Source organism: Cervus elaphus, chromosome 11 (genome assembly GCF_910594005.1).
Source record: "Cervus elaphus chromosome 11, mCerEla1.1, whole genome shotgun sequence".
NCBI lineage: Eukaryota > Metazoa > Chordata > Mammalia > Artiodactyla > Cervidae > Cervus > Cervus elaphus.
In genome coordinates, this window is record NC_057825.1 from 92,058,992 (window position 1) to 92,080,517 (window position 21,526).

At 42.4% G+C, this 21,526-nt stretch overlaps 1 protein-coding gene across 1 annotated transcript in view; it reads left to right on the forward strand.

Annotated features, from left to right (window-relative positions):
* Window positions 1-5,426: 5,426 nt before the first annotated feature.
* DGUOK (deoxyguanosine kinase) overlaps window positions 5,427-21,526 on the forward strand; it is a 35,776-nt gene continuing 19,676 nt past the window's right edge. The window contains exons 1-2 of the mRNA XM_043918408.1: window positions 5,427-5,639; window positions 16,037-16,149. Coding sequence (XP_043774343.1) covers window positions 5,498-5,639; window positions 16,037-16,149 — 255 coding nt within the window. The 5' untranslated portion in view covers window positions 5,427-5,497. The remainder of the gene's footprint in view (window positions 5,640-16,036; window positions 16,150-21,526) is intronic.

The window sequence follows — 21,526 nt, forward strand, 5'->3', positions numbered from 1 at the left end:
TTTTGGCATCTACAATTCCTGGTTAAGGTCAAATGGGATTTATGTACCCCACAAAGATGATTTCCTGCCCATCAAGGTCACAATGCCTAAAGGAGACAGACACATAACATATAAAACAATGATTTGAGCAGAAACAGAAGCCTTCACAAAATACTGTGGAAGAATAAGGGATAATGACAACAGCTACCATTGATTGAAAGCTTACAATATGCCAGGCACTGGGTTAAGAACTTTACATGGATTTTCTCATTTCATCCTTACCACAGACCTATGAAACAGGTGCTAGTATCATTCTCATTTCATAGCTAGTTTACTAGTTAACTAGATTGCCCAGCTAGTTATTGGCAGAACTAAGTCCTTACTTCTGCCAGCGTGCCCTTTGCTCTTGCCATCTGGCCAGGTCCCATCCTTGATGCTCCTGAACAGAACCCACCTGGTCTTTGCAGATACACCTATATGGAGACAGTGGAGTCCAGTTGAAGCATTACGGAACTCAAGGTCAGACATTCCTCCTCCACCATCCCCTCACTCACCCTCTGGGGTTGTGGTAGAGAAGCATATTTTCAAAAACAAAACCCCTAGAGGATTTTTCTTTTCTAAAGGGTTTCCCAGAAGCAGACCCTGGAATGAGGACTCACATGCAAGTGATTTATTAGAGAAGTGCTCTTGCTGGAAACCAGTGAGTAGAGGAGAGAGGCAAGACAGAAGACGGTGACTTCAGCCTGGTCCCCAGGGAGGCCTGGAATATTAACCTTACTGCAGGAAATGAGCCACGGCCACATATCAGTGATTGGTGATGGCACTTCCAAGGGGACAGAAAGTCCCAGACTTTCCTCCTGTTCGGGGAAAGGGCTCCAGTAGGCTAAGGGCTGTCCTGCAAAGAAGAGCCACAGGCACGGGCTATTGGGAGAGAAAGCACAGGGAAGAGAGGTTATGATGCCCAGGCACACAGACCCTTCCCACTGTGGAGGGGAACAGAAGAGTCTCCGCATGGGACAAGAAGGGAAGGCTGACCCATCCTTCCTTCTTTTCCCTGACCTGATCTTACCCCACTTCAATAAGTGCTGTCCTAGACTTCTGCAGGGGAAGTTGAGTTATATGCTGGTAGAAGGGAGAGCATGGATTGGTTACAGTGGTTTGAGGAGTGTGTAAATCTAACAGGAAGTCAACTAAATAGAAATAACATCCTAGGACCTGAGGGCCAAGCTGAAGGCAGCCATTACTTATTATGTAATACCTATTGGTTGGTAACCGTGTTGCAGGCATTGTATTAAACGTTGCACATGGATTATCTTTCTTAATCCTCACCCCCAGTTGTCTGAATACAAGAGCCCACACACTTAACCATTCCCTATATGCCTCCTTTTATGACTAGGTCTATCAGTGTTCATTCAGGCGAGCAGAGCCACCACGCACATTGTGGGGATAAGGGAATTATAGGAATGAGACTGCCCCAACATGGGACAAGTTGGGGAAGTGGAGGTCTGGAGGGAACTGTGGGGCAATCAGGGAGGAGCTGCTAGACCTCAAGGACTAGCTAGGATTGATCTCTGGGCACACCTGTCTGTCATAGTGTCTGATGACAAAGGTGTCTCCTCGGAGTTGCTGAGGCTCCCATCCTGCTTTCTAAATCTCACCCCTGGTCCTCTTTTGATCAACTCAAACTCAGAGCCCTGTTAGGAAGGGGGCTTTGGAAGCATACTTCCCAGCTTAACCAGATTGAGTTAGCACAATCCAGTACATTAGAATATCTCTGATGTAGATGGGAATATAACTGACCAGACATCAAGCCACAGAAGAAGGTCAGGGTCACTTTTGTGTATGTTTATCTCCCCAGTTTTAGTGGCTGCGTAGCACATTGGTAGTACAGATCAGTTTAGTTGTCACAGCAGCATTTACAAATATTTGAAAGTGGTAATTCCTCCAGAGCTCTAAGGACTAAGCAGCGTGTCTAGTACATGGTAGGTGCTGAGCCAATACTGGATGAAGGAATGGATGCTGAATGACTGCAGTCCTTCTGGGGCAACATCAGCTCTTACTCATAAACTTCAGCAGATGTCTGACAACCCCCAGGGGCAGGAAGTGACCTCATTCTTCCAAGCAAATGGGACCTAATTCTGTGCACCAACTGCTTTCTGGCCAAAACCTGTTTACTACTTCCAGGAAGAACTGATCGCCACCTTTTTTTGTCCCTTGCTCCTGATCCCTTTAATCACTCTTTTTCCTCATGCACCCAACACACCTGTTTGTTTCTTAGTCCTTATCTTTTGACCATAGCTGGGCCAGAGTCTCTCTTTTGGAAATTTGGAATTAGGATCAAGAAAGGTATTGAATTTTTCTGCATGGTATAACATAATAAACAAGCATAAAGAAACACAGAGGAATAGAAGGATCATCAATAATTGTGGGATAACTAAGAGGCAAAAGACATTTTAGCTTCTTACTTTACAGTATACATCCCCCCAGTTTAAAAGCTTTAGGAAGCAAGGAACAGAGAGAGGAAATATTCACAATGGATTCTTATCCAGAATATACAAAGAACAATAACAATAAGTAAAAGAGAGATAGCCAATATAAAATGGGCACAGGACTTGAACAGGTCTTTCACAACAGAGGTTACCGAAATGGCTGATAAACATACAAAAAAAAAATGTTCCATTTCATTACTCATCAGGAAAAGGCAGATTAAAACTGCAAGATACCATTATACAGCAGAATGAATAAAATGAAAAAAGCTGACAATACCAATTGTTGGCAAGAATGTGGAACCATAAGAGCGCTGACTCACTGATGGTGGCACTCTTGATTGGTACGATCAAACACCGTGGAACTGTATACTCTTTCGGAATATCTACTAAAGCTCAGCACACATATAACCTCTCATGCAGCAGTTATACTTGTAGGTATATGCCCAAGAAAATGAGTTCTAAACTTTACCAAAGACGTACTCAAGAATATTCATAGCCATGATATCTATTACAGCTTTCATCTAGAAACATTCAAGTGCCCATCAAGAGTAGAATGGATAAATTAAATTCAAGGTGGTATAATAACATAATGGAGCACCACACAACAAGAATAGATGAACTATAGCTATGTATATAACATACATAAATCTCACAGACATTATGTTGAATGAAGGAACAACTTACTACATGATTTCATTAAATAAAGAATGGGCAAAACTAACGTCTGCTGTTAGAAGTCAGCATATTGGTTAACTTTGGGGGTAGTAACTGGCAGGGGAAATGAATTCTGGGGATGCTGGTAATGCTTTATTTCTTGCTCTGAATCTGGGTAACAGAGTGTGCTTAGTTTGTGAACATTTCATAAAACTGTATACTTACAATACATGCTCTTTTCTTCACTACATATTCTGCCTCACTACACAGTTGTTTTAAATGACTTTTAGGGGAATTCTCTGGTGATCCAGAGGTTAAAACTCTGCACTTTCACTGTTGAGGTATGGGGGGAGGTGGGTTCAATCCGTGGTTGGGGAACTAATATCTTACATGCACAAGGTGCAGCCAAACACCTTATTTTCAAAATAAGCAAATAAATTAGTTAAATTATTTTTAGGAGCTCTAACTTTTAGGAGCAGGTTAATTGCCTATCTGTACCTAAACCTGCCAGCAACTTTTGTATTTAACCTTCACAGTCACCCTGAGGGCAAAGAGACAAACAAGGCCATAGGATGGTGAGAGCTTCTCATACTTTTTTGGATGAATATTTTCCCAAGTCGGAGTTTACATAGATAAAGAAATAGAAGTAATTTTTCTATAGAGAAGTGACTGGCGGAGGGAGTGGGGGAATGGGACAGATTTTAGCTGCTCCAATATCCTTTAGCACTCTACCCAGGTTATCCTAAATAATTTTTTTTTCTAAATAAATTTAGAATCTATTTTTTAATGTGTGTGTGTATGTGTATGTGTAATGTGTGTGCTCAGTTTTGTCCAACTCTTTGCGACCCCATGGACTATAGCCCACCAGGCTTCCCTGTTCATGGGATTTCCCAGGAAAAAATACTGGAGTGCGTTGCCATCTCCTTCTTCAGGGATTGAACCTATATCTAAATATACGAATGCCACTTCAGCCATCCCATATAAACATCAATATAGGAAAAAGATCTTGTGCCTGCTTTGCAAATAGTTGTCCTGAGCCTGGCAGGAAGGCAGCAGGGCACAACCATTAAAAGAATGGCACAGTTAATAAGAACAGATCACAAAAACAGGTTAGAACCTCCTAAGCCCAAGATGGCAAAAGATTTGACTTCCAGTAGATGAACCTCATTATATGCTCATTGAAATACATTAACATCTAAATGACACCCACAGGCACCATGACAGTTTTGAGGCTGACCATAAATGGGCAAAAAGTGGGTGGTGCTCCAATTTCTGGAAATTCTTGCCCCTTCTTTAAGATGTTAGAATATTCCACCCACTCCTTAGCCTATGAAATTACCCAGCCCATGAAAACTAACCACCTCCACACCTCTGGTGCTCTTGCCTTTTGAGACAGCCCATACATTGTGGAGCCTATATCTTCCTAAATACACCCGCTTTCACTTTACTATGGCTAGCTCTTGAATTCTTCCTGCAAGAAGCCGAAGACTCTCACTTTGCAACCTTTCCCAGGGATTCAGTCATGTCTCTGTTCTTTTTGACCCCATGGATTGTAGCACACTGGGTCCCCTGGTCCATGGAATTTTCCAGGCAAGAATAGTGGAGTGGGTTGCCATTTTCTACTCCAGGGGATCTTCCCCACGCAGGGATCGAAACCAGCTTTCTGTTAGTCTCCTGCAATGGCGGGTTGATTCTTTACCACTGCACCACTTGGAAGCCCTCCACCCTCTTCACCCTTATGGAATTTTTGCTTACTCCTAAAATCAACTGATTGAACTTTATATTTATTCGAGAGGCAAAACAAGAGGTGGAGTGTAACTGACAAACTAACTTGCTAATTTATTCAATAAGATACCAGCATTGCGGTGGAAGTTATACGGAATGTGAAGTTAACTTGTGTAAATCATCAGCGTGCATCATTTTCCTACTTAAAACTGTCCAATTTCTTCCCACGTAAGAACAAAAGCCAAAAAAACGAACGCTTGGGGGAAAAACTCGTTTAAAATTACAATTATTTTTACTTGTCTTTAGTTACGAAATTTATTCTAAAGTGAGACAAATATGCAAAGTTGTTGGCTTATGGCAGTTTTTAAATGTTGCTTTTCCAATGAACACAAACACAGGAGCGAATAAAGCAGCAACTACTCCAAATTTCAGTAATCTCTCCAGTATCCCACATTAGAAGTCTTTCTTGCAACACTTTCCTACAAATATCGCGAGAACAGAGAGGTTTCCCCCTTGGCCCCTCCCTTCGAGCCAACTCAACCCCACCTACTTCCCGCCTGACGTCAAAGGTGCGCCGGAGTGTCTAAACAGCAGTATCGGGGGCGGAAGTGCTCTCGACGGAAGTGATCGCTGCGTGAATCGTGGGTGGGATGACCGCTGGCCGGCTCTATCTAAGGTTGCTGCGCGCATCCTCGAAGTTCATGGCTCAGCGCTTACTCGAGGGTGTGCCCCCTTCCAGGGGTCTACACGCGGGGCGTGGTCCCCGAAGGCTCTCCATCGAAGGCAACATTGGTAAGGGCCAGAAAGTAGCTGCCAGGCTTCGGCCTCCGCAGAGCAGGTTCCTGAGAGGCTAGGAAAGGGAGCTGGGCCCAGAACCCCTTCTTTTTCGATATGATGTGGCCAGGCTCCTTGTTCTGAGCTGCCAGACCTTTCCCCACTCAAAGTGCGCTGTGTGCCTTTGCCTCTTGGATTTTTCAGACGTCAGGCCTTCGTACTGCCCCACAGGGATACCCGTTTATTAAGGCATAAAAGCCACGCAGTCTGTTAATGGGACACGAGCTAGCTTGTTTTGGTAGATCAAAATGGTAAGCGACAAAGAGAAGGGTGCAATTTCTTTGTTCTCCTAAGATGAGGTTGCTAGATTGAGGGGAGGAAAAAAGGATGTCCATTTAAAATAGCATTTCAGATAACGAGTAATATTTTAGTGCGTGTCCCATGCAGTATTTGGAACATACCCCCCCAATCTAAAATTCAAATTTAACTGAATGTCCTTATTTTATCTGGCAACCCTACCCTAAATTCATAAACTCCAGTCATTCAGATATCACTTTCACTGTTTTTGTCATGTCTCTGCTGGTCCAACTATAGTTTCTTAACATTTTTCTTAGAACAGCTTACTTTTAAACTTAAAAACGTGTGTTAAATTAAAAATAACTGTTATAAGAGTGAATAGAAGTCCAGTACCTTAAATAAAAATATTTCAAAATAAAATGAAAGCACAATATTCAATTAGTTACTGTTAGTTATTAATGTTGCTAAAGTCTGACTTGAAGCTTTTACCTGTAGGGTGCTGAGCCCTAAAAAGGGGTTAGGAAGTTTTAAGTATTGAAGACATTTGGCAGCAAACTGACAATTTCTCAACTTGTTCATTCAACAAATAGTCCTTTGAGCAACTGTCATATTTCAGCACTGCTGTCGGCCCTGAGGATACAGCAGTGAACAGAACAAATAAAAATCTCTGCTCTCACGGGACTCTAGTAGAGAGAGATATACAATAAACAACATAAATAAATAGCATGTTAGATATTAAAAAGTGTGAGGGAGGGGATACAGGATTGAGAAATTGAAGGAAGTTGCAATTTTAAGTTGAGTTGTCAAGGCAGGCCTCACTGAGAAGGTGTTAATTTGAGCAAAAGCCTGAAGAAGGTGAGGGAGTGAACCATGTGGATAATGTGGAGAAGAATCTTCCAGGCAGAGGAAAGATCAAGTACAAAGGCCCTAAGGTGGGAAGTGTGTTCAGGGAACAAGAGGAAAGCTGCTGTGGCTGGAGTGCAGTGAGGCAAGGGGCAGGTGAGGGAAATGAGGTCAGAAGGTAAGGGGTGGCTTGATTGTATAGGCCTTGTAGTCCATTATGGAATTTTACTCTGACTGAGAGGAGAAACTGTTGGAAGATTTGAGGAGTCAAGTGACTTGATTTGACTAAGATTATAAAAAGATCACTCTGGCTGATATGTTGAAAATAGAAGGTGTCAGGAAGTTGCTGCAGTGATGAGTTATGGTGTGTAGGACCAGGATGTTAACAGTGGAGGTGGTGAGAAGTGACTCGATTCTAATTTCATTTAGGGTAGGGCACACAGGATTTGGTAACAGGAAATTGTGGAGTAAAACATAAAAGGGGTCAGTGATGACTCGAATCATTCTGGCCTGAGCAACTTGAAAGATGGAGTTCCAGTTTTTTTAGATAGAGAAAAGTGGGAATAACAGCCTGGGGACAGAAAGGTGGTTTCAAGTTTTTGGTTTTAGGCATGTTAGGTTTTTATATGCTTATTAGATATCTAAGTAAGGCTGTTTTATAGTTAGTTTGATATATGAGTCTAGAGTTGAGAGTCTCCCTGGATTGTAGTTATACATGTAGATGGTATTTAAAGCCAGGAGCCTATGTATGTTGATAGAGAGGACCATGTCCTGGGCATGCAAATGTTAAGAGAGATTGAGATGATGGGAAGGAACCAGCAAAAGAGACAAAGAAGGAATGACCACTGAGGTGAGAGGAGAGCCGAAACATGGTATACTGGAAACTAAGTGAAGAAGGTGTTTGGGAAAGAAATGATCAACTGTGTAATGCTGTTTGAGTAATGGAACTCTTTGGTGAACTTGAACAATTTATAGGAGTGGGGTCATGAAAGTCTGATTGTAGAGGTTCAAGGAGAATGGGAAGTGAGGAATTGGAAACAGTGGGTTAAGACCACTGTTTGCAGTTTTCCTTGAAAGGGGAGGTGTGGAATAATAGCTCAAATGGGACGAGGGTTTGAGAGAGTTAGGATTTTTTTTTTCCCTTTTCTTTTCGTAAGAGGAATTAGATCATATTTATAAGCTGGTAGAAGGGGAGAAAATTGGTGAAACAGGAGAGAGGATAGACTTGCCAGAGTCATTTTAGTAAGCAGGAAGGAATGGAATTTCTTGCTCAAGTTAAGAAAGAGAGATTGGCTTTAGCTAGGAGCAGTTTATCCCTAATAAACAGGGAGAATGGCAACATAAATGATTACTGACTTGAGTAGGTGTGGTGGGAACTTGGGGAACATTCTGGTTGTGTCAGTTTGTCAGTAGAATAGGAAGAAAGATCAGCTGAGTGTGAGGAGAGAGGAAAGACATGAAATAGTCTGGCAAGTGAGCAGGAGAAATGTAGAACTGCTGGGCGGCTTTAAGGACCCATTTGGACTCAGTGGTCTTGAATTTTAAGTGAGACCAGTCACCACAGATGTATGTTTTTCTCCAGCTAAATCAGAAACATTGAAGGGAATGAGAGGGGCTACCTGCCTCATGGTGGTTTTTTTTTTTTTTTAAATGGTGTTTTTTTAAAAAGATTTTCTGTCCTATACTTTGGGAAACATGCCACTAAAGGAAACTTTGTCCTCAGAGCCCAGAGAGGTACAGAGTACTTCACAAAATGAGTGGTCTGGACAGATGATCAAGTGAAATTTGAACTGCCTATCCCAGTTTTCCTGCCTTTTGCTTCTCTTCTTATCCTTTCCAGATTTCTGTGCCTCCTCCTTGCTCTCTCCTGCAGCCAAAGCTCAATGAGTGCCTACTGTGGAGGTAGACTCAGATGTGGTCCAGGCCTTCTCCTTAAGGAACTCACAGCTAAGTGGGAGGAGCAGACTTCTAAACATAATTTCTATACCAAATGATGAGTGCTATGTTCTGACATGGAAACTTGGAATCTCTGGGGTAGGAATTCCTCCCCCAGAGGAAAGAGTGTTCCAGGCACAGGAAGTAATATTTGCCAACACAGAGCCTCAGGAAACATGCAGTTTTAATATCAGGCTTGTGTCTGGAGTTTGAAGGGCCTGTGAGAGGATAGCAGAACAAGAATTTGGAAGGGTAGGATTTGCCAGATGTTGAACAGCTAGGAATTTCTCGTGTAGGCTGTGGGAGGCTACTGAAGACTTAAAGCTAGTGTGTGCCATGGCCAGATTAATTTTTAGAAGGAAATGGACTAGAGTGAATGAATAAAAATAAAGCTTCATAAAGTGGGCATTTTGTATGTCTTATTTGCTGCAGTACCCATCATGCCTTGCATCCAGTTTGTTGAATGAATGTTGGGGTAGACAGACTAGGTGTTGTGGCCATTGTAGTTGTTGGAGGGAGGGAAGCTGCAGGCCTGAACAGAGAGAATGGTGGACATCATCAGACATTGTGATGGTGTGAGAAAGATTTTGGAAATGGAATTGACAGGACCTCTCACTTGGCAGTGAGAGATAAGGAGCCTTAATTTAGACACTGACTGAACACTGAGGATGGGAATGAAGGAAGAAGTAGTCTGGGGACATAAGAGTGATATTTGGAGGAGGTGCCTCTGAGACAAGATAGATGTCCTGAGGTAGATTAGAGAACCTGAGGTAGGTTAGAGTAAGTGCCTTGAAGTGAATAGACAGATTGGAGCTGCAATCCCAGACTTGGAAGTTGTTGACTTGTCAGGGTAGTTGTTGAAGTCTTGGAAGTGAATGCAGTTGCCCAAAGGAAGTGTGACTAATGCAAAGTGGACTGGGGGATCTTAATCTGGCTCTTGCTAGTTTTATCTCCCATTATATTATTCTCCATCACCCCCACACGGTGATGACTCTCCCCAGACAGAATTGGGCACTGCCTCCTCTGTGCTCACATAACATTTTGTACCCACAACTTCTGCAGCACTTGAGTTCTGTTGAGATTGTTGACACCCTCAGTACTTTTCCTAGATTAGCCACATAGTGTCTTGTTCATCTTTGTGTCACCAGCATCTAACCCATGTGTGGCCTATTGTGCTCATTCAGTGTTTGCTAGATGCTTGAATCCTAGGCTGTGATAGCCATGTGCAAGTTAGTCATTGGTATCCACAGAGGAAATACAATAAACTGCTTTTACAATCAGATCAAACAGTTATCTTGTTCTCTAACCACAGGTGGCATTTCCCCCTACTCCCCCCCAAAAAATCAGAGTATCCATTCAGGAAACCTGAACAGGGGAAGGTGAACCCCTGTCCCAGCTGGAGTTAGATAGGTTTAGAGGGACTTGTTCTGCTGCTCTAAATCTTGTGAATCTGATCCTGCAGGTACACACAGTAGCACATAAGGAAAATAGATCAGTGAAGCAGCAGGTAATGGCATCTAGCATGAGTTGTGAGCCATATGTTATAATTAAAAGTCAAAGCTTGGGTCTTAGAATCCCTTAAAATCTAAAAAATAAAATACCTAGTCTATCTTTTTAAAATAAGTGTATCCATCACTAAAGTGTATTATCACCTTCCAAAGTCAGTTATTTTGTGTTTCCAAACCTAAATTGAAGAAAGGATTGCTGTAGAAACTATTGTTAGTGAGTCATCTCAGACTAGTCTCTCTCTCTTTTTTTTTTTTTTCATTTTGGTTTTCAAAGACCCAACAGAGAAGAAGAAACCTCCCTTTTGCCATTTAGAGGCTTGTATGTAAAGCAGTAGAGAGCATTCCTAATAACATATCCTCCAGCATTCAAAATTAGTGATTTAACATCACTAGTGTCATCTTTTATTTTCATTAAGTGTAAACATTTGGGCAAGATTCCTAGGGAAAAAAGGAATCTTTGTATATTGGAAACAGTGTTGGGAATAAATTGGATTCTCTGTTTCTGTGATTTACATCATTCCATCCATCCATCTCATTCTTAGCACCTGGCCAGATACTCAGGATGCAAAGGAAATAAGGTTAGTCCCTGTCTTCAAAACATGAGTTCCCAGTCTAGCTGGAGAGACTGATGAGTCAACAAATAATTACACTGTGATGCCTTTTAAACCAGCACAGGCAGTAATTAACTATGCCCAGGGATAAAGTGGAGCTGGAGAGAGTTCAAGGAGACCTCACTGAGAAGGCGACAGTGAAAGGATGAATCAGCTGGTGGGCAGAGCTGGGGAGGGCATTACCGATCAGCGAGGGTCTTGTGCTGAATGCAGAAGCTTAACTTACACTTTGGAAGTTGTGAGGAATGTTTTTTTTTTTCTTCTTTAACAATGATTTTTTTTTTCTTCTCATGAAAGAAGACAAAAGTAATCAGGGCTGAAATATATCAAGTTTCTTTTGAGTCAGCTGATGTTTTTTTCCCAGAATGCTTTTAGGCTCAGAGCCTGTCTGATTGTGGGTACTTAGTCTCAATATAAGTTCCTTGAGGGCAGCATCTCAGCTTACTTCATTTTATAGTACCCACCATTAGTGGCTACTCTGTAAACATCTGTTGGTTGAATGAATGAATGTAGCATCAGATACAGTTCCTGAAATAAAGGCTTTAAATTTTCTTTGGAAGAATTTTTTTGCTTAAAGATAGGCAGTTTTATGTTTACTGCTTTTGCTTGCTTCTTGGTAAAGGATTTTACATCTTGTTCAGAAGAAAATGCCTGGAGTTGATGGTATATTTAAGAGGCCCCCATGAACTACGGCTATATTAAATTCAAAATGATAAATCGTTTTGAGTGTTAATCAAGATACTATCTTAACTACTAGGCTTTAGTATAATGTCGTTGTAACAGGCATTGTATTGCTAGTTTATAGAAAAACTTGTGGGAGGAAAAAAAAGCATGATTTAGGAAAAGATGAATGGTAACAACAGAACTGTTTGATCCAGCCTGTGGAATGACCATACTGGTGCTAATAAAAATCCACTTGTTGATGTAATGTGCTCCAATAACAAAGTACCTCCCACCCTTTCTCAAGTCACAGCACACATAATGAAGTACATCGATGGCCACGGCCCTAAGGGAAGGTTTGATGCTGCTCATGAGGTCTGATACCTCCCAAATTTCATGATATCAGAAGTATACTGAAAGAGAGTGGTTAATTGTGATAAGTCTGAGATAATGATATCAGAGGACGCTGGTGCTCAGCATAGAGACCAGACAAGAGAGGCGTTTTTCAGTTGGCCCAGTATCATTCTGAAGAAGAGAAAGTCTGGACACAGATGTTCTGGTCACTAGGAGGAGACCAGTGTAGCAGTGGAGAACCAGACAGCACCATTCTTATGAACCCCCTGGGAACATTTTAAAACCTAAGTCTTAAAAAAATAAAAAAAAAACTTAAAAGGAAAAAAAAAACTATTATGGTCAAGTATCATAACCTAAAAAAAAGTTATGTGTTATAAATACATAATTTTGAATTATTTTTTTTAAATAATTCTGTATTGGTCGGTGGTGCTTGGCACAAATGAGCTCCATTGGAGTGCAGTTCTGTGGTCATTCTATGATAAATTACCCAGGCTGTCCGAGCCCTACAGTGACATGGATGGCAAAGTTCCTAGGACCTTCCATCAGCATTCACTGTTATTCTTTGCTGAAAGTCTAGCTTCTCATTTCTAAAGTGGCTTTCCAAAATTTTTGGAGTGAGGAGTGGTGTGCAAGTTGGGGGTGTTGCATTGCTGTGATTGTTGCAGTAATTGGGACTGTATTTTTCCCATTACATCTCATTTATTGGCATTCCGGCTTTTGTGTGTTTAAATAGCACCAGTCGGTTTCTCAGAGTACTGACTGCCCTTGGATGAACTAATAGTGTCTGATCTCAGAGACGAAGTTGGCACACCCTACCCCTCAGGGCCCTTCTTCCCATCTGCACTTGTTCCTTGGGTAGTTGTTTTTAACTTTTAAAAAATTTAATTCTAACAACCATTTTACCCCAAACATGTAAGAAATCAGTTACCTTCATCTTTTCATGTGAATTAAAATAGTTTTTCAGCCCATAGCCAGAAACCATGTTTTAACCTTTATCAACAACCTGCAATCTAAATATTGACCATCTCTGCCAAATATTTTGAACTAGGGATGATTCAGGGCAGGCAGCTGTCTGATAATAGAAAATTCAACCAGCTTGTAGTTTCTGCGACCTTGATGGGCACTCCATCACAAGCCTAGAAGGTCTTATTTGGTAGTCTGGGATGTGGTTTTGGAACCTGTATTTTTTAAAAACCACCTCTGTTGATTGTGATCAGATTGTTCTGGATAGCAATCTGAAATGTAAGTCTACATCACAGTCACGTGGGGCATACTTTAAAAATGTGGATTCCTGGGATCCAGCCTCAGAGATTCAGATTCTGTTAGGAAACCAAAATTGAGACCCGTGAAAAATCAAACCAATTAAATGCTAAATGTATCAGAGGCAGTTAATAAATATTTGAGTCATCTGCCCAACATGGTAGGAATTTGGTGTGAGCTAGAGATGTCCTGAACTTTGTGGAAGAGGTGGGCCTTGGGCATGGTGGGGAAAGGGATTTAGACACAGGCCGAGCAGAGCAGGGGAAGGCGTTTATTCACTGAAGTGTGGGAGGAGCAGAGGCACACGGGAGCTCGGTGGACGTGGGATTGAGAGATGAGCATGACTGTACAAAATGCACAGGTTTCTGTGTGTGTTCTTCACCCCCTGTGTTCAGAGAGGAGTTGGAGCAGTGTGTAATAAAATGTCACATATTGGATGTGTGGGCTCTTGTGCTGAGACATCTCTTTACTCCCAATCATCAACCATGAATGGCTGATAGAATCAACTGGAAGGATGCCTCCCCTTTCCTTCTCTTGGTTCCATTTGGGTTCCTCCTAAGGGTAGAATTCACTTGAGAAAGGTCATCTCTGATAGGGGACATTGAGCTCCAAGTGCTCAATTGTTTTGGTTCATGTTTTGGTTTTTAACAGTTGTGGGTTTCATAGGGAACTGAAATTAATAATGTATGTTTTATTCACTCAGCTAGGTGATTAGTCTGGGCTTTGGTTCCTGCCTTGGAGGAACCCCATCTTCTATCTAGAGAAACAGAATTACAGTGGCAGTGATGGAGTCTTATCCACATTGCCAGGCCAAGCACATGCATTGCCAGGCCAATCCAGCTTATAGGTGTAAGGTCCTGAAAGGCTGCACACAGGCTGTGTATCTAAGCAGAATCTTGAAGACTGGGTAGCAGTTGGTCAGAGGAGGAGAGGAGGCGCTCTAGGAAGGGGTAAAGCATATCATAGTCACATTTGCAGCAGACAACACAGCCTGGTTAAAGTTGCAAGGTGTTTGGTCCAGCAGGGGCTCGGGATGTCTGCAGAGAGGCCGAGGCGGAGCGATCTCTGCAGGGGCCAGGGTTTGATATGTCTTACAGGCCATGCTGGGCTTCCCTGGCGGCTCAGGCAGTAAAGAATCTGCCTGCAATACAGGAGACCTGGGTTTGATCCCTGGATCAGGAAGATCCCCTGGAAAAGAAAGTGGCAACCCACTCCAACCTATTCTTGCCTGGAGAATTCCATGAACAGAGAAGCTTGGTGGGCTGCAGTCCATGGGGTCATAAAGAGTCGGGCACGAGTGAGAGATTTTCATCGTCACCACCACGATAGGCCACGCTAAAGGGTTTGAATTTTGTCGTGAAGGGAGTAGGGACCTGTCAGAGGGTTTTAAGCAGGGTTATTTTGTGTAGTGTGGCTGCTGCAGTATGAATAATGGATTGAAGAGGGCAAGGCCAGAGTTTTGAGAGGCATGAAATGAGAGCCTGGTCTTGACTGGGAAGTGGGAATAGAGAGAAAATGACAGATAGGGAAATTTTAGAAGGCATGTTCAAAAGCACTTGGTGGCCACTTGAAGTTCGGCAGAGGAGGAAGAAGTTGTGACTGAGGGGATAGTGCTGTTGTACCCTGAGGTTGGGATGTGGGAGGAAGCTCAGTTTGGTGGGGAAGATGGCGAGTTCATTTGGTGAATGCCAGTACTTGGAGGTGCTTGTGGGACATTCAAGTGGAAATGTCTGGAGGGCTCTTAGATAGTGAGTCTGGAATTCAGGAGGGTGTGGGCTAGATGTTGGTGTAAATGGGAAAAGAGAACGTAAATGCTGTGGTACTAGGTTAATTTCATCCCCAGAATATTTCTCATAGCAGTCACTACTTTCCACCTCCTCTGCTATTGCCTTGGTTGAAGCTACTGTCACGTTCCAACTGGTCTACCTACATCTCCATCAGTCCCTTCTTACCTAGCTGGGGGAGTGTCTTCTAAAAATGGGATGGTAACTTGTCATTTCCCTGCTTAGAACTCTTCCTCGATGATTTCCCATTGCCCTTAGAACAGAATTCAGACTTCTTGCCATGGTACAAGGCCCCGTGTGACCTGGCCCCGCCCTGCCTGCTGCCCCCTCCTCAGTCATTTTGAGCCATTCTTCTCCCTGTTTTGACCACACTGTCGCTGCAGTGCCTTCTTCAAGGCCAAAGATTTCTCTTCTGTCTTCTTGTGCACTCTTTTTCTCTTTTCCTGACCTTTCCCCCCACCCTTGGTCTGGCTGCTCCCTCTCCGTTTACCCCTCCCTTGACCTGACCAGTCCTCATCTTTTAGCTCTCACCTCAGGTCATATTTTTCAGAGGACCCTTCCTTGATCTTTTGAGCGACATTAGAGTCAACATACATTTTTCTTTCCTAGCACTTGACACAGTTTGTTATTAGTTACTCATGTGTTTATTTGGTGTCTGTCTCTCATACAAGCTCGATGAGGGCAGAATCCATCCTGTGTTTTGTTTACCGTTGTACCACCAGTGCCAGACAGTTCTGAGCACGTAATAGCACTCCCTGAATGTTGGCTAGATTTGTTGAATGAATGAGGGTCATTGTCTTCATTTTCTACTGAAAAGCTTGCAATTTTATACTGTCACAGAATAAATGACTGTGATTCAAGGTTTACAACATAAGTGGTTGATTTCATCTACTTTTGAGAGTCTATTCCATTTTTAACTATTATTAAACACTCTGTTTCCTCTGGGAGGTTGGGGCATTAAAATTACAAATCAAATCTTAGGGGTGTTTTTCCTCCCTGTTACCTGCATTCATTATAGTGACTCCGGTTAGCATGGCATGATCCATCGTCAGTCTGACAGTGATTTGGCTGCCAAGTTGGGCATTTGTGGAAGGGTTGAGTAGCAGCCTTCTCCTGTGACCCTGATTTGGGAAGTGTCCCAATACATGCTGTTTGCATTGCAGCTGTGGGAAAATCCACCTTTGTGAAGTTACTCACGAAAACTTACCCAGAGTGGCACACAGCTACAGAACCTGTAGCAACATGGCAGAATGTCCAGGCTGCTGGCTCCCAAAAAGTAAGTTTTCAGTTGTGGTGGGTAGTTGGCAGGCTTGGGTTCATAAACTAGTTGTAGTAATCTAATTTGCTCCGAGTAGGTAAAGTAGTCCATTTTGGTGCCTCCTTTTTAAAATACCTTCATTTCAGAAAGCAGACCATGTACATCAGGGAGGGATGACTTGTTTGAATGTGTTTAGTTTTCATTTTTTACATTTCTGTTTAAGTGATTGCCTCTGTTCTTTCCGGTTTCCCAAAGCATGGCCAGCCATCCTGGCATTGAAGATTAATTTTCTCATTCCTACCCTTAAGTATTTCATTGCAACTGACCATCAGGATTAGTAGTTAATTACAGTGATTTTAGCTTATTTTTGAAGTCTTAGAAATTGAAAGGAACCTTAGGGAACATCTTGTCACGTTTTGAGTCGATGCAGAAATCATAGCTCACTTTTATAAAGTGCATACTGTGTGGCAGGCACTATGCTCCCCAGACACTGTGCATTTCACGGATGCCTCTTGGCTTACGCCCTGCTGTCAGGTGTGTTGCTATGGGAGAGGCCATAGCGTTGGTTTCTCACCAGCCACATCAGTGTGAGGAGGGAACAACCAGCTGGACGTGAACCTCAGCAGCTGAGGGAGTGGCAGCATCTCCACAGACTCTGTAGTTCCAGGAACAGTCATGAGCACCTCATTCTTGTTTTTATCAACCTGTTGTTAGAAAGTTCTTGTATGAGCCACTTTGCATACCTGTGACTCTGATTCATTGGTTCAAGTTCTGATCTTAAGTCTTTTAACTTTTCCACATGGCAACTTTTCATTCATTTCTAAGGCAGCGATTTCTTGCTTTTTTGCCCCCTCGCGTCTTCTCTTTGAAACCAAATACCGTTTCCCTCCAGACTGTTTCTCATGCAGAAGTAGCTTTGTCTAGGAGGTGCACTCCTGTTTGTTGGTTTTCCACCGAGATTTTGGTAAGAGCAGCGCTCAGAGCCGAACGGGACATGTTGGAGGTCGTCCTCACGGCACAGAATACCACAGCACTGGCGCTCGCTGCCCTTTTCTTGTTCTTCCAACTTAGGATCGTGTTGCCTTTTTTGGCAGACACTTACACTTATTGAGGATATTTGGTTTTTTTAGCTGTCTCCATCTATGTATGTGCATGTGTGTGTATATTTGTGAAATTAACTTTTTTATTTAGTAAATAAGTTATCTTTTTCTGAGTATGCCACAAGGCACCTGCTTTGGGGATTTAATATATCCACAGATTTGGTAGTATTTCCTTCAAGAAGTAAATAGTATTAATTCGTATATTCATAATTCTCCCCTGGAGTGTGATCTGGACTTAGTGACTTGCTTCTAAGGAATACAGTGTAGCAGGGTTAACAGTGTGACTTTCTGTGGGAGGTGGTAAAAGACATTGCATCTTCCATCTTGCTCTCTCTTGATCACTTTTGGCTCTGGGGCTGCCAGCTGCCCTGTGATGCAGCGTAGCTGTCTGTGAAGAGGTCCACACAGCAAGGAACTGGTCCTGCCAGAAACCGTGTGACCGTCTTCTTGGAAGCAAATCCGTGGATCCCCAGTTAAGTCTTTAGATGACTGTAGCCTCAGCCAGTATCCTGACTGAAATCTCATGGAAAACCCTAACGCAGAACCACCTGGCTAAGCTGTGTCCCAGATTCGTTTCCCGTAGAAGTGGGTTTAATGAATGTCTTTTTTGTTTAAGCCACTAAATTTTGGCACAACTTAGATAATTACTACTCTCATAATTGCATTGTCTGGAAATAAAACAGTTAACATTTTTGTCCTTTAAAATTTTTTTCCTATAAAGAAGAAAATGTATATATTAACACACGTAAATGTGTGAAACATACACACATTTCATCTTTTTTAACAAATTATTTATTGATTTATGGCTGTGCCGGGTCTTCATTGCTGCGCAGGCTTTTTCTCTAGTTGCAGCAAGCGGGGACTACTCTGGTTGCGGTGCTCAGGCTTCTCACTGTGTGGCTTCTCTTGTCTCGGAGCACGGGCTCTGGGTGAGCAGGCTTCGTTAGTTGCAGTGTGTGTGCTCAGTAGGAGGTGGCGCATGGGCTTACTTGCTCCAAGGCATGTGAGATCTTGCCGGACCAGGGATCCAACCGGTCCCTGCATTGGCGAGTGGATTCTTCACATTGAGCCACCAGTGATGCCCACATTTCCTCTTTTAAAATAAGAATTGTGACCGTCACTTGCATGTCACTTGGTTCACAAGCTCTTCTTCCTTTCGTGGTAATGTCGTTTTAATGGTTGCTGTACTCTGTGTAATATGCTGTACTATCATTTACTTATCCAGTCTTATTTTCAGTGTTTACTTTTCTAATTTCTGCTTACTGTAAACAATGTCACAATGATGACTATTTTTAAGGCTATATCTTTTTTTCTTTTTAATGGCTTGATTTTGAGGATAATCTGGAAGTGGTATTTTGATGTCCAAAAATTGCATGTTTTGTTGAGACTTTTGTTACATTTTGTAAAACCTTCCTTCAGAAAAGTTTTGCTATTTTTCTCATATTTTCAACAACACTGGGTATTATTTTTTTTTCCTTTCTGACTTGAGAGTGAAGAAAATGAATGGTATGTTATTTTATTTTACATTTATTTAATTACCAATTTGTAAGGCCCTCCTCAGACAGCCATTTCTTTTTCTTGGGGATGGTCTTGATTCCTGTCTCCTGTACAGTGTCACGAACCTCCGTCCATAGTTCATCAGGCACTCTGTCTATCAGATCTAGTCCCTTAAATCTATTTCTCACTTCCACTGTATAATCATAAGGGATTTGATTTAGGTCATACCTGAATGGTCTAGTGGTTTTCTCCACTTTCTTCAATTTCAGTCTGAATTTGGCAGTGAGTTCATGATCTGAGCCACAGTCAGCTCCTGGTCTTCCTTTTGCTGACTGTATAGAGCTTCTCCATCTTTGGCTGCAAAGAATATAATCAGTCTGATTTTGGTGTTGACCATTTGGTAATGTCCATGTGTAGAGTCTTCTCTTGTGTTGTTGGAAGAGGGTGTTTGCTATGACCAGTGCCTTCTCTTGGCAGAACTCTATTAGCCTTTGCCCTGCTTCATTCTGTACTCCAAGGCCAAATTTGCCTGTCACTCCAGGTGTTTCTTGGCTTCCTACTTCTGCATTCCAGTCCCCTATAATGAAAAGGACATCTTTTTTGGGTGTTAGTCCTAGAAGGTCTTGTAGGTCTTCATAGACCTGTTCAACTTCAACTTCTTCAGCATTACTGGTTGGGGTATAGACTTGGATTACCGTGATGTTGAATGGTTTGCCTTGGAAACGAATAGATAGCATCCCGTCGTTTTTGAGATTGCATCCAAGTACTGCATTTCGGACTCTCTTGTTGACTATGATGGCTACTCCATTTCTTCTAAGGGACTCTTGCCCACAGTAGTAGAGATAACAGTGATCTGAGTTAAATTCACCCATTCCAGTCCATCTTAGTTCACTGATTCCTAGAATGTTGATGTTCACTCTTGCCATCTCCTGTTTGACCGCTTCCAATTTGCCTTGATTCATGGACCTAACATTCCAGGTTCCTATGCAATATTGCTCTTTACAGCATCGAACCTTGGTTCTATCACCAGTCACATCCACAACTGGGTGGTGTTTTTGCTTTGGGTGCATCCCTTCATTCTTTCTGGAGTTATTCTCCACTGGTCTCCAGTAGCATATTGGGTACCTACTGACCTGGGGAGTTCATCTTTTAGTGTCCTGTCTTTTTGCCTTTTCCTACTGTTCATGGGGTTCTCAAGGCAAGAATACTGAAGTGGTTTGCCATTCCCTTCTCCAGTGGACCACATTCTGACAGACCTCTCCACCATGACCTCGCCATCTTGGGTGGCCCCACACGGCATGGCTTAGTTTCATTGAGTTAGACAAGGCTGTGGTCAGTGTGATCAGATTGGCTAGTTGTCTGTGATTGTGGTTTCAGTCTGTCTGTCCTCTGATACTCTCTCTCAGTGCCTACCGTCTTACTTGGGTTTCTCTTACCTTGGAAATGCAAAAAAGCAAAATACTGTGTGAGGAGGCCTTACAAATAGCTGTGAAAAGAAGGGAAGTGAAAAGCAAAAGAGAAAAGGAAAGATATACCCATTTGAATGCAGAGTTCCAAAGAATAGCAAGGAGAGATAAGAAAGCCTTCCTCAACGATCAGTGCAAAGAAATAGAGGAAAACAACAGAATGGGAAAGACTAGAGATCTTTTCAAGATAATTAGAGATACCAAGGGAACATTTCATGCAAAGATGGGCTCAATAAAGGACAGAAATGGTATGGACCTAACAGAAGCAGAAGATATTAAGAAGAGGTGGCAAGAATGCACAGAAGAACTGTACAAAAAAGATCTTCACCACCCAGATAATCACAATGGCGTGATCACTCACCTCGAGCCAGACATCCTGGAATCTGAAGTCAAGTGGGCCTTAGGAAGCATCCCTACGAACAAAGCTAGTGGCGGTGATGGAATTCCAGTTGAGCTATTTCAAATCCTGAAACATGATGCTGTGAAAGTGCTGCACTCAATATGCCAGCAAATTTGGAAAACTCAGCAGTGGCCACAGGACTGGAAAAAGTCAGTTTTCATTCGAATCCCTAAGAAAGGCAATGCCAAAGAATGCTCAAACTACCACACAATTGCACTCATCTCACACGCTAGTAAAGTAATGCTCAAAATTCTCCAAGCCAGGCTTCAGCAATACGTGAACCATGAACTTCCAGATGTTCAAGCTAGTTTTAGAAAAGGGTGAGGAATCAGAGATCAAATTGCCAACATCCGCTGGATCATCAAAAAAGCAAGAGACTTCCAGAAAAACATTTTTGCTTGATTGACTATTCCAAAGCCTTTGACTGTGTGGATCACAATAAACTCTGGAAAATTCTGAAAGAGATGGGAATATCACACCACCTGACCTGCCTCTTGAGAAATCTGTATGCAGGTCAAGAAGCAACAGTTAGAACTGGACATGGAACAACAGACTGGTTCCAAATAGGAAAAGGAGTACGTCAAGGCTGTATATTGTCACCCTGCTTATTTAACTTATATGCAGAGTACATCATGAGAAATGCTGGGCTGGAAGAAGCACAAGCTGGAATCAAGATTCCTGGGAGAACTGTCAATAACCTCAGATATGCAGATGACACCACCCTTACGGCAGAAAGTGAAGAGGAACTAAAGAGCCTCTTAATGAAAGTGAAGAAGGAGAGTGAAAAGGTTGGCTTAAAGTTCAACATTCAGAAAACTAAGATCATGGCATCTGGTCCCATCACTTCATGGCAAATAGATGGGGAAACAGTGGAAACAGTGGCTGACTTTATTTTTCTGGGCTCCAAAATCACTGCAGATGGTGGTTGCAGC